General features: G+C 55.5%; 2 protein-coding genes across 2 annotated transcripts; one reads left to right on the plus strand and one right to left on the minus strand.

Moving 5' to 3' along the window:
• Window positions 1-5,248: 5,248 nt before the first annotated feature.
• On the minus strand, window positions 5,249-10,064 carry ACTB (actin beta). The gene is made up of 6 exons (XM_059861219.1): window positions 9,960-10,064; window positions 8,358-8,486; window positions 7,837-8,076; window positions 6,870-7,308; window positions 6,358-6,539; window positions 5,249-5,995 (listed from the first exon to the last, which is right to left on the minus strand). The coding sequence occupies exons 2-6, from the start codon at window positions 8,478-8,480 to the stop codon at window positions 5,852-5,854; spliced, it is 1,128 nt and encodes a 375-aa protein (XP_059717202.1). The 5' UTR covers window positions 8,481-8,486; window positions 9,960-10,064; the 3' UTR covers window positions 5,249-5,851.
• Window positions 8,753-9,796, plus strand: LOC132335493 (WAS/WASL-interacting protein family member 2-like). The gene has a single exon (XM_059862075.1). It carries the CDS (start codon window positions 8,753-8,755, stop codon window positions 9,794-9,796), a length of 1,044 nt encoding a protein of 347 aa, XP_059718058.1.
• Window positions 10,065-12,118: the final 2,054 nt, after the last annotated feature.

A 12,118-nucleotide genomic window follows, 5' to 3' on the forward strand; every position in this document is an offset into this window, starting at 1 on the left:
GTCGGAGAGCACCGGGATCGATCGCGGTGGAAAACGGCTCTGAGTTCATCGAGTCTGATCTATCACCGAACACCACCGTGTCAACAGAGCAGAGCACTGAGTGCCATGTCCAGGCTTTCTTTAAGATCTCCGGGGATGGTGACCACCACCCACGCAGGCACCCCCATGTAGTATCTGACAAACCTTCCGGGGAAGAAATACTTCCTGATGTCCAACCTGACCCTCCCATGGCACAGTTTAACACCATTTCCTCTCATCCTGACCATTGCTCCCTGGGAGCAGAGCCCGACCCCATCTCACTACAACCTCCTGTCAGAGAGTTGTGCAGAGCCAGAAGGTCCCCCCTGATCGTCCTTTTCTCCAGGCTGAGCTCCCCCAGCTTCCTCAGCTGCTCCTGGTGCTCAAGACCCTTCCTCAGCCCCATTCCCTTCTCTGGACACGGTTCAGTGCCTCCATGGCCTTCTGGGATTGAGGCACCTGGAGCAGGACAGAGCGCTCGAGGTGTGACCTCTCCAGTTGTGAGTACAGGGGCAGAATCACTGCTACCGGACACACTATAGGATACTAGAATGGTTTGGGTTGGAACTTAAAAGATTGTCTTGTTCCACCCCCTGCCATGGACAGGGACACCTTCCACTGTCCCAGGTTGCTTCAAGCCCTATCCAGCCTGGCCTTGGCCATTTCCAGGGATGGAGTAGCCACAGTTTCTCTGGGCACCTGTGCCAGGGCCTCCCCACCCTCATGGCAAAGAATTTCTTCCCAATATCACCATCCTACCCCTCACTGATATGCAGAGGGCCATGCAGAATCAACCAGGGCTGCTGTGACTGCTGCTGTGACCACAGCCATCGCACACGGCCATGTCCAAGGGGAGCAGCTGGCTCCAGTAGAGTAGCTCCACATAGCTCCTATCCCAAACCTCAAGTACAGACAGGACCAGAGCGCTGGAATTTCCAGTTACGTGTATGCTTCAGGAATTTTGTTCATAGAAAATGTGTTTTAAAGATGACCCATAAAGGAAGATTAATAAGTTGCTATTTTCTTCCTGCTTGATTGTTGCCATTTAAGGCCGTGAATTACATTAAGGGTAAATTGGGGGTTTCACTTAGAAATAGCAAGTGCCTCAAGTCTTGATTATGTATTTTGCTTCTAGGTTTGTGAGAGAGCTCTGGAGTCAAAGAGGAAAACCATTTTTAGCTCTTAGATGAGAGAGAGCCTCTGCAGAGGATCTGTACCTGCTTTGTTTGTCATGTGTTTCACTTAAATAAAAGGTAATCACAAATTAAATCCGGAGGCCTTTCAGTCAAGACCGACTTGTTTGACATCTGGGAAAAACACCAACCTACCATATTTGCAGTCACCAGGGAAAGCAGAGACCAGGGTGGAGGAGACCTGCATTTCCAATGCAAATGATAAATAAAACCAGTGAGTCCCAAAGGCAGAGGGAAGGCCCTGCCCAGAGAGCCAGGGTGGCTGCTGCAGCCGGTGTTTAGAGTGGCCGTGGGTTCCCTCCAGCCCTGGGGTGTACAGCGACCACAGAGCAGCTGACAGCCCCGAATAAGGACTGGGAACAGAGGGTGGAACTGAGGAGAAACGAGGCTTTGTAAGAGGAGCTGCATTTGGACTTGTGATCCACCAAATAAATGAGCAGTGTGTTGGTGCAGATCAGACACAGAGGTTGAACATGAGGCAGAAATGAGCAGTAAAGAAGGAAGGAGTTGAACATCTACACTGAACTCTGGCATTTCTCTTCATGGCCCCGGGAGGTGGCCCGACAGTGATAGAGGAAACCCTCCTTGCTGTGCCTCACTTCAGGAATGCTCTTCATGTGGGTAGACTTTGGTCATCATACAACCAATACACATTTTCCTAGCCCAAACAAGGCAAGGCAATATCATACTGTCCCAGTCCAGAAAGGCAAACAAATTAATCCCACTATCAAGGTATTTTAAAACAAAATGTCTTAACATTCAAGGCCAGTCTGTCCTGGGGATTTTGTGGTTTTTTTCTCTGAAAAGGCTTGTCTCAGTTCTCTCCTCTGATTCTTCTTAAGATTGATACACCCTGAACATCTTTTTGTCAGATTGACTAAAGCACAGCAGGGCTGTAGCAGCCACAGCACTTGGTATGCTTGGGTGGATTGCTAGCTCCACTGCTGGAAGTGATTCTCAATCCCTGATATGGTTTAATACTGTAAGGCCTGCTAAAGTGGATTACAGATGGGTATAATGCACGTCAGGGCAGGCTCCAGGTCAGCAGTCCTGCAAAGAACGACTTCAGAGACCAAGGCTGCTCCTCTGAGCACGGCCAATACCACAGACCCATCACTGAACAGGTACCTTGGAATGGCCATTTTCTAAGGCTAGTGCTTTGCATCCTCCAAGGGGACCTCTGCAAGGAGGCCACTTTAGTTTGAATGCTCTGAGATTCCCTGGGATTTTTCCACACAGCCAGCTGGCACCTCTCCTGGAGGAGCACATGCTCACTAACGAGAGAACAGGACCCTCCTCATCCAAGGACCGTTTCTGGTCAACTGTCCCTGACACAGCTGAGAGACAATGAGGCCCTTCAGGGCTAAATCCCAAGAGCTTCAACCATCTCCTTTGCCAAGGACATCACTAATTCCCGGCGGTGGCTTGATTCCATAAGCAGCTCAGTGAGGTGACTTTCCAGGTCATCAGCTAATTGCAGGTGAAGTGCCAGCGACTGTCTCCAGCAGGAGGGAAAGTTGGGAACTCTGAGGGAAGAAAGGGTGTAAAACATGTTTGCTCAGCTCTCTAGAGCTGAGCCATCTCTCCTGGGGCAGCTACAGGGAAGTAGGAAAGGGCTGGATGTCTTGGAAGGATCTGGAGCCAAGTTCCTCTGCAGCCTGAGGAGTCCTGGAACATCACCATGGCTGAGCCAGACAGGGGGACACACTCAGCCTGGCCTGTGGGTGGACTTATTAAAGCTTCTGGTCTCCCCACATCCCCTGGCTATTTGTGTGCTAGAGAAGAGGAGGAGATAGATCACTGATTACTCCCCACACAACTTCTCCTTTGAGTCTAACAAAGCCAGGACATGGCTCCTCTACTGCCCTCCCTGACAGGCCTCTCGGCATTTCCCCACCTCTGTGAAACAGTGAGGGGTGAATAGAGCCCTGTGAAAGTCCATGGCAGAGAAACTGTGCTTTAAAAATCCCCTCTTTTCCAGCACTCTACATTCTTGAGAGGAAACAGCTCTGGGCTCCCCCGTGCTCACTGGAGATGGGAGCAGTGAGTAATGCTTGCAGTTGTCCCTGCCCGGTACTGCATTCTTTTCTCCAGCATGTAATGGCCCAGAGGAGGGATAAAGGGAGCCTTGCTGGAGCAGCCTGCAGCATGGCTGTGCACACCATGGCCTCACTCTGGACAGGCACCAGGAAGGGCTGTGGAAGGCTCAGCCTCATTTTACTGGGGGGCTGGTTACCCAAAACAGCAAGTGAAATGGGAAGAAAGGAGAAAAAGCCCTGCCAAGTGTTAACTAACAGCATACCGCCGTTGGCTGTGGAGCCAAAATCATCAAAATCATGAAAATCATCCCGACTGCCCTGTGTCCAGCAGCTCTGCACCAGTCTGCCTGTGCCCACACCTCTGCTCACCTGAGCTGCTCTCAGCCCCAAGCATTTTGCTGCTCACTGGTTTCTCACCACCACCAGTTTCTTTTATTCTTTGTGTTTCAGTACATTTTCCCACAGTGATCAGTGACCATTTCAGAAGAGGCTGAAGAAAGGCACCCCATTTCCCTATTGCTGTCATCTCTTCTTGGCTGCTGGCCTTTTTCCTACCCCACTCCCACCAACTCCCTCCCCAGGAGCTGCCATTGCCTCTTCCTCACCCCATTTCCCCAGGTTATAAGCTCAGTTTGGGCCTTACTCCAACCAGTTTCACCTCCTCTCCTGCAAACTGGTGCTTCCAGTACTCATCAGCTCAGCCCACCATCTGCACCTCCAGCCCTGCCAGGCTCCCACAGCACCCAGGAGGGATCCTGGGGAGATGAAGGGCAGAAACCGGCAGGTCCACCCTGAGTAGAGTACGATGCCAGAGCAGGAGCAGGCCAGGCAGAGGATTAAAGAGGAACTAGAGCCTGTTCCCTGCCTTTCATCTGCTGCGAGCATGACACAATCACAGACATTAGCTCTTCAAAGGCAGGCGAGGGTGGCAGAGCCTTGGGAAGCTTCACTCTTGAATAGGCTCCCAGGTCTGGTCTCCCAGAGCTGGCAGCAGTGTTACCTGGCTCAGCTTTTCCTGGTTCCTGACCCAGTAGCCTCAGTCTTCTGTCTCTTTTCCACAAATGTGACTCCAGCTCTGGGGACTTGTGGACATCACTGTACCCAACAGGGTTCCAGCTTTGAGGATCACCCCGTTATCTTCCACAAAGCCAGCAAAGTTGATCAAACAAGGCTGAAGCTTCACAGCGGGGTTGGAAGCTCAAAGGATGGGTAGAGTCAGTAAGCCCAAAACCTTCCTGGCAAAGGCTGGGCTGGAGGCAGGTACCACCACTGGAGTTGTGTCACTCACCCTGCCAAAGCTTCCTCCTTCCTCCCTGCACCTTGTTCCCAGCCCCACCCATGTAACACTCCAGTAGCCCGGCTCTCTGAAGTAAATTTTTTCCACTTCACAGGACTTTCTCTTGCTTTCACCTGAAAGCTGCTCCACACCCAGCCAGCACACTGCCAGGGTATGAGTCTCTGGCCTGAACCCACGCCTCCCTCCCAGGGCAAAGTGGGAGCAGGACAGGCAAGCTCTGATACCTGGAGCAGGGAGAGGTAAGGACATTGCCCCATACAGAGCTGCAGACTAGTCAAAGGAATCTTGGTGGAGGGAGAAGGCAGCTGCTTTGGCTTTTTTATGGGATCAGCACACCTCACTTGCTTCCATCAGTCCAGCATGAGACATAAAACACTGAAGAGGGAGACACACACACAGAGCAACATTTGGGAAGGTGCAGGTGACTTCCCCAGTAAGCCCAGCTCCTCCAGCAGCTCCCTGTTGCACACGCTGGCAGTATCTGGAAAACTCCAGCCCACAGCAACCTTGGAGACCCACAGGTTTGGCAGGCTCAGTTCTACCCCTCTCATATCACCCAGAGCCATCTGCCTTATGCCCTAAAGCACCAGCATCCCCCCAGCCTGATAGCAGAGCTATGCAGCCTGGCAGGGTGAGATCCCAGCAGGGAGCAACTGTCAAAAAATGGCATGAGAAGAAAGAAAAAGAACAACCAACACCAGTCAAGCCTCTATGGTGTGCACTTTTATTTCAACTGGTCTTAAGTCAGTGTACAGGTAGCCCCTCCCTCCCCCACATACTGGCACCACTTCTAGACCCTGTGGGGGACTGTAAAGCCTTCATTCACATCTATCACTGGGGAACACAGGCTGCTTGCTTGACAAATCGAAGAGTAAAAGGATCAAGTGTGTTTTGTTTTTAAGGCGGCAAGATACAAAAAGACACTTGTCGGGTTACATAATTTACAGACAAGCAATTATAACCTAACACCAGCTGTAACTGGTGGACTCCCTCCGAGCTGGGCTTTGCCTTCACAGAGGCGAGTAACTTCCTGTAACAATGCATTATAATATTTGGAATGACTATTAAAAAAACCAAAAAAATGTACAATCAAAGTCCTCAGATGCATTGTAGAACTTTGGGGGCGTTCGCTCCGACATGTTTCATTTTAAGACTGCTGCTGACACCTTCACCGTTCCAGTTTTTTAATCCTGAGTCAAGCGCCAAAAAAAAAACAAATAAAGCCATGCCAATCTCGTCTTGTTTTATGCGCATTTATGGGTTTTGTTTCATCACAAGGGTGTGGGTGTTGGAAACAGTCCGGTTTAGAAGCATTTGCGGTGGACAATGGAGGGTCCGGATTCATCGTACTCCTGCTTGCTGATCCACATCTGCTGGAAGGTGGACAGGGAGGCCAGGATGGAGCCCCCGATCCAGACAGAGTATTTGCGCTCAGGTGGGGCAATGATCTGCAGGGAAGAGGAGCAACCAGTCAGACACAGCATCATGCTACGCTCACAGCCCACGCACAGCCCTGCAACATGGGGCTGCCTAATTCCCTTATCTAACCTTGGCCAAGATACCATGAAGTCTAAACAGGATCAAGACACAGCCTCACACACCCACCTCCCTCCTCCTCTGCAGTCAGTCTTTAATCCCATTATTCACGCAGTTGGGTGGGTGCCACCCCATCCAGCCCAAGGCCATTAAGGCTGTTACCAGACAGACATGGTTTGTGTCTTTTGCAGCACGACTCCAGCATACCATCCTCCACGTATGCTGCATATTTCAGCCCAACAGTGGTGGTGAGATGTTCCCAACTCCATCCTACCTTGATTTTCATTGTGCTGGGTGCCAGGGCTGTGATCTCCTTCTGCATCCTGTCAGCAATGCCAGGGTACATTGTGGTACCACCAGACAGCACTGTGTTGGCATACAGGTCCTTACGGATATCCACATCACACTTCATGATGGAGTTAAAGGTAGTTTCATGGATACCACAGGACTCCATACCTGTGAAGAAACAGAAGTTTCAAGTCAACAAGAGCTCAGACAAAGTCAAGGAAGCCTAAGAAGATACTACAGGCAACCAAGAGACCAGCAGTCCTTTTAGCAGGAAGGCACTACAGAGCCACGGCTGGGACAGACTCAACCTGGCTCTACTGACTCAAGTTCCTCAAGCAGCCTTAAGCTGTGTAGGACGTGAGGCTGACTGGTGAGAAGCACAAGCCTTGCTACAGACCAGCAGTAAAAACATGGTACATCACTGCCATGGTCTCCAGGTCACCCTTCACAGAAGGAACATTAAGGGGCAACAGAGTATCCTAGAAAAGCTTGACTTACCCAGGAAAGATGGCTGGAACAGGGCCTCAGGGCACCTGAACCTCTCATTGCCAATGGTGATGACCTGGCCATCAGGGAGTTCATAGCTCTTCTCCAGGGAAGAGCTAGAGGCAGCTGTGGCCATCTCCTGCTCGAAATCCAGGGCGACATAGCACAGCTTCTCCTTGATGTCACGCACGATTTCCCTCTCGGCCGTGGTGGTGAAGCTGTAGCCTCTCTCTGTCAGGATCTTCATGAGGTAGTCCGTCAGGTCACGGCCAGCCAGATCCAGACGGAGGATGGCATGGGGGAGGGCATAGCCTTCGTAGATGGGCACAGTGTGGGTAACACCATCACCAGAGTCCATCACAATACCAGTGGTACGACCAGAGGCATACAGGGACAGCACAGCCTGGATGGCTACATACATGGCTGGGGTGTTGAAGGTCTCAAACATGATCTAGGAAGAGAAAAGGAGGGGTTGAGTCAACAGCAAAACACAGGGTTCTTGCTACACACCTATACCAAGTCCATGCAAATGGTCTTACTTTTGCCCCTAGATAAGAGGCATCTCTACACTTCCCCTCAAAGTCCATGCTTATCTCACCTGGTCTCCACCCACACCTGCCAGATCAGAGCCTGAGCAGGGACACCACTGCTACAGACCCATCCACATATCACAGCAAGGAACAAACAAATGCCAAGTAAGCTATAGTACAGTCACTCAAGGGCTGTAAATAGATTAGTGTGCCTAGTCAGAAACAGCAGTTAGACAAGTTGCTAGTTCAGTCTCAGAGAAAGCCAGCTTAGAAGAGCAAACAAAACCTGTCAAGATCCAGCAAAGAGGAGACTCAGGTCAGGAAAGGAAAACCCTGTAAAGATGGCAAAAAGGGAGAATAGTGGTGAAGAAGGAGAGGACAACATGGAAGAGGAGAGCTGGCCCACAGCCATTATTTGCTGTAGCTCCAAGCTGCAAAGTTCTACACACCTGTGTCATCTTCTCTCTGTTGGCTTTGGGGTTCAGGGGAGCCTCTGTGAGCAGCACAGGGTGCTCCTCAGGGGCTACTCTCAGCTCGTTGTAGAAAGTGTGATGCCAGATCTTCTCCATGTCATCCCAGTTGGTGACAATACCGTGTTCAATGGGGTACTTCAGGGTCAGGATACCTCTTTTGCTCTGGGCTTCATCACCAACGTAGCTGTCTTTCTGACCCATACCAACCATCACACCCTGCAGAACAAAGACCATGTGGTAAGTACAGCTGAAGAGTGCATAACTCCCTTTTACTCAAAGCTAAGCCTCCAATTATTGTCCCTCTGCTGTCACCTATCAGGAAAGACATTCACTCAGCTGCTCTGACACACACTGCACAAAGGCTCTGCAAGAGGCTGGATTCCCCACCAGCTGTGCTGCAGTGCACAGGCCTCTCAAGGTACAAAGAAAAATAAAAGAGCTTCTTGCCACCTCAACTCCTCTCTTTTGTTAGACAACAAGCACAACCAGCCACCTACCTGATGTCTGGGGCGACCCACGATGGATGGGAAGACAGCACGGGGAGCATCGTCCCCGGCGAAACCAGCCTTGCACATACCGGAACCATTGTCAACAACGAGCGCGGCAATATCGTCATCCATGGCTAGCTGCGGGAGGAGAGGAGAGAAGGAGACATGAGCATCCCCACTCACACGGCGAGCCCCGTCCCGCGGCGGCAGACGGGAAGGGAAGGCGATGGCGGGAAGCGCAGGCGATGCCGCCAAGGCCTTCCCCACCCATTTCCTTCCTGCCGGCGCCGCTCCGCTTCGCCCGGCGCCCGCTAGAGGGGGCGACGCCTCCCAGATTTCGGCACTGCGCGGATTTGGGACAAAGGAAGTCCCTGCGCCCTCTCGCATTATTACCATAAAAGGCAATGGATGGAGCGCGCCGCGCCTCGCCCGCCACCGGCTGTCGGGGGGACGGCGGCGGCCACTCCCCGGAGCGGGCGGGCGTGGCCGCCACACCCCAGCGCCCCGCCGCGTCCCGCCCAGCGGGGCTCGATGCCTCCGCACAGCCCCGCCGGTCACGCCCGGTGCCCCACCTTGAGCCGGCCAGAGGGGCTCAACACCTCCGCACAGCCCCGCCGGTCACGCCCGGTGCTCTCTTCAGAGCCCCGCCATGTGCCAGTCAGCGCGGCTTGACGCGCCCACCCAGCCTAAGGGGTTACACCCGGTGGTCGCCGTGTGCCAGGCACCGCCAGCGGGATGCGACCCCTCTGCACAGCCCCCAAAGCCTCAGCCGGCTTCTACAAGGAGCCGCAGCAGGACAAGCGCTGGCCACCACGCCCAGTTCACTAGTCAAGCGTGACCGGGGCTCTGCCCCACCAACCGGCAGCACCACAGGCAGGATTAGAGCCAGCGTCTTATGCAATTACCGCCCGCCCAGGCTCAGCCCCGGCCGCGCCGGTGTAATCCGGTGGCGGGGGGGGGGGGGGGCGGCAGCAGCTGCTGCACATGTGCCGCCCCACACGGGCAGCCTGGGAAGTGTAGTTGGAGCGGGCAGCCCGTCTGCACCTGCGCCCCGGGCACACGGGGGGGTCCCCCCTGCGCCCCCCAACCCCGCATTGTTCCGATCCAAAGCCTCGCCCCATGTAGGGGTGCCGCCCCCTCCCCGCCAGCAACAGCCACCACGATTATTCGTATGTGCGAGGCGGGGGCGCCGCGCCCCTCCTCACGGGGGACAACGCCCCCGGGCCCCGACCCCGGCACGGGCGGCTCCGCGGAATAGACAAAGCCCCGCGCCCCCCGTCCGCGCCGCCGCTCCCGGGACACATCAGCCGAGCCGCTCGCTCCCCCCGTCCGCACCAGCAATCCTCTTACGGGGCAGATTAGCCCCACGGGTGGCAGGGGCGCGACCCCCCTCCGCAAGCATCACCCCGAAACCGGCCTTAAACCGCGACCTGCGTCTTATCCTTTAAAACGCGGCAGCGCGCTACGGCGCCGCCACCCCGCCAGCGCACAAAGGGCGCGCCATGTCCCAACAACTCCGATCACACCGAGATTCATAATAACACCGCCTCGTTACTGTTCTCGTTAATATTATTACTGTCCTATCCCCCATTGTCGCGGTGCCGCTCTCACCTTTGGGGAGTTGGCGCGGTCGGAGCCGGGGCGGGCGCGAGGCGGCGGCGGGAGCGGGGCGCGCGCGCAGTGAGAGCAGGCAGAGCTCGCGGCGGCTCCCGCCCGCCGCCCGCGCGCGCTTTATATCGGGCCGCCGCCGCCACCGCCTCGCCATAAAAGGAAACTTTCGGAATGCGCCGCTCCGATTGGCCAGGTCTGACCACGCCCCCCAAGCCTCGCCCCGCCCCGCCGCCCCGACACGGGGGAAAATATTGGGGTGAGGGGGTAGCGAACGGGGCTGAGGCGGGGTGCGGCCCCCGCTGTCCCTGCGCTGCCCCGGGGACCGGGCCCTACTCGCGCCCGCCGCGCTCCGCGGCGCTGTGCTGCCTCCGTGCAGCCCCCCCACGCTAGCCCTCACACAAAGCCCCGCGGGTGGGGGTCCCGGCCCGTTCGCCCCCCCGTGTCTGTGGGAGCCGGGCGGATGCAGCCCCCGAAGGAAGGGGGTGCGCGGGGGCAGCGCGGTGTGGGGTCCCGGGGGTGCTGCTCGGCCCGCCTGCGGCGCTGCCCGGCGCGGGGCACGTGGAGCGCCCGTCACCTGCACCCCTGGGCCGGGCGGGCACCGGTGACCCCGGCCGGGAGCGGGACGAGCGGGACGCAGGGCCAAGTTCACTGCTGATGTCAGCAAGCGGCGGCGACAGGCTCCTGCCGGCCGCCACCAGGCCCTCGGCCCTTGGACCCGCCCGGGCAACCGGGAACGCCGCCGGCGCCACTGGGCACTGTTAATGTCCGTGTGCCTACGGTGGCAGCGGGACCGGGGAGAAGGGAACGCTCCGCTGGCTCTGGCTCAGGCATCGAGTCAAGCACGGGACCCTGGTCCTTGCTCTCCATCCTGCCCGTGCTGGCAGGGCACACCACGGGAGCAGTGGTTTGGTCAGATTTGAGCAATATTTGTTTCTATTCTCTGCTCCAAACCTTGCTGGAGTAGGAGACGTGGCTGCTCCAGTCCAGGCTGCCTTTCTGCAATTGCCTTCTTGCCTGTGACCATCCGACACTGGTCGGGAATAAAGGGGAGGGCAGTGGCCACAGAGCAGCCGGCAGCAGCAACCAGAGGGCTTTGCGTCTCCAGAGTATTGTGCGAATACAGGCTGATTAATCAAGTTAATTAAGCAGTCCTGTAGGTAAAGTAGCAGCAGCCACTCGCAATCTGTTGCCGGCTGGAAGCACAGAGACTTCAGCGTGGGGACCTTGGATGTGTAATCTCAGCCGCTTAAAAACTGTAGTGACAGGTAAAAAAAAAATTCTCTGGGAGAAAAAGGCTCAAAATGCCTGTTCTCCATGGAATACCCCTTGTCCAGCATCATAGAGGCCGGAGTCAGGCCTGCAGTCTAGGTCTTGCAGGCCACACCAGCAAGCTCTTTGTCATCAGGGAGCTGCAGAGATCACAGTGAGGATGAGGATGGGGCTCCCTCCCCAAGCTGCCCATATGGGTGTCACTGGAGGGGACCCAGGCATTATTCCACCCCCTTCATTACTCCTGCTGTGGGATGAACAAAGGAGGAGAGCAGCAGGAGGAACCTGCAAAAGCTTGTTGAGATGGAGATTTGCAATTACCTAGGGGGATGGGAGGCAGCGGGACACCAGGCATGAATGGGAATACAAGAGAAACCCTTTTCCTTTGGATGGCATCCCCTTCCCCAGGAGTGCCTTGTCCTGGTGAAGGTGCCCCAAAATTCAACACCACGGGTGCACTCAGGTGGGTGCTTTGGAGGGGGTGTTACAGAGGGGCAGGAGACCTGTAGGATCTTCTGGGCCACCCCAGGGCCATGCCTCATCCCACAGGGCAGAGGTGGCAATGGTGTGCTGCCAGGCCACTTTGGGACCAGGCCATCCCCACCGTGTGGAGATGGCCACAGTGATGGATGTGTCCTGCCAGGACACTTTGGGATTATGCCATCCCCTCCTCGCTGGAGATGGCCACAGTAATAAAGAAGGGATAGCCCAGGAGAGTCCCCACAGGAAGCCCTCAGTGGAAGGGGACCCAGCCTTGGGTTCCTGCAGGGCCAAGCTGGAGCAGAGCTGCCTTTGCCTGGTCATTCCTCTGTCACCTCGATGTGGATCGTGCAAGATCTCTCTCTCGCAGCTTCCCTGGCAGTAAAATGGGAGTCATGGCTGTTAATTAC

Source organism: Haemorhous mexicanus, chromosome 17, assembly GCF_027477595.1.
Source record: "Haemorhous mexicanus isolate bHaeMex1 chromosome 17, bHaeMex1.pri, whole genome shotgun sequence".
In the NCBI taxonomy this organism is placed as follows: domain Eukaryota; kingdom Metazoa; phylum Chordata; class Aves; order Passeriformes; family Fringillidae; genus Haemorhous; species Haemorhous mexicanus.

Coding starts and splice junctions, on each gene's coding strand:
- LOC132335493 (XM_059862075.1), top strand. CDS start 8,753: ATGGATGGAGCGCGCCGCGCCTCGCCCGCCACCGGCTGTCGGGGGGAC.
- ACTB (XM_059861219.1), bottom strand. CDS start 8,480: ATGGATGACGATATTGCCGCGCTCGTTGTTGACAATGGTTCCGGTATG. Junction 7,309..7,836: donor ACAGAGAGAAGATGACACAG/GTGTGTAGAACT, acceptor TTCTCTTCCTAG/ATCATGTTTGAGACCTTCAA. Junction 5,996..6,357: donor CCAGCACAATGAAAATCAAG/GTAGGATGGAGT, acceptor TCTTCCCTGCAG/ATCATTGCCCCACCTGAGCG.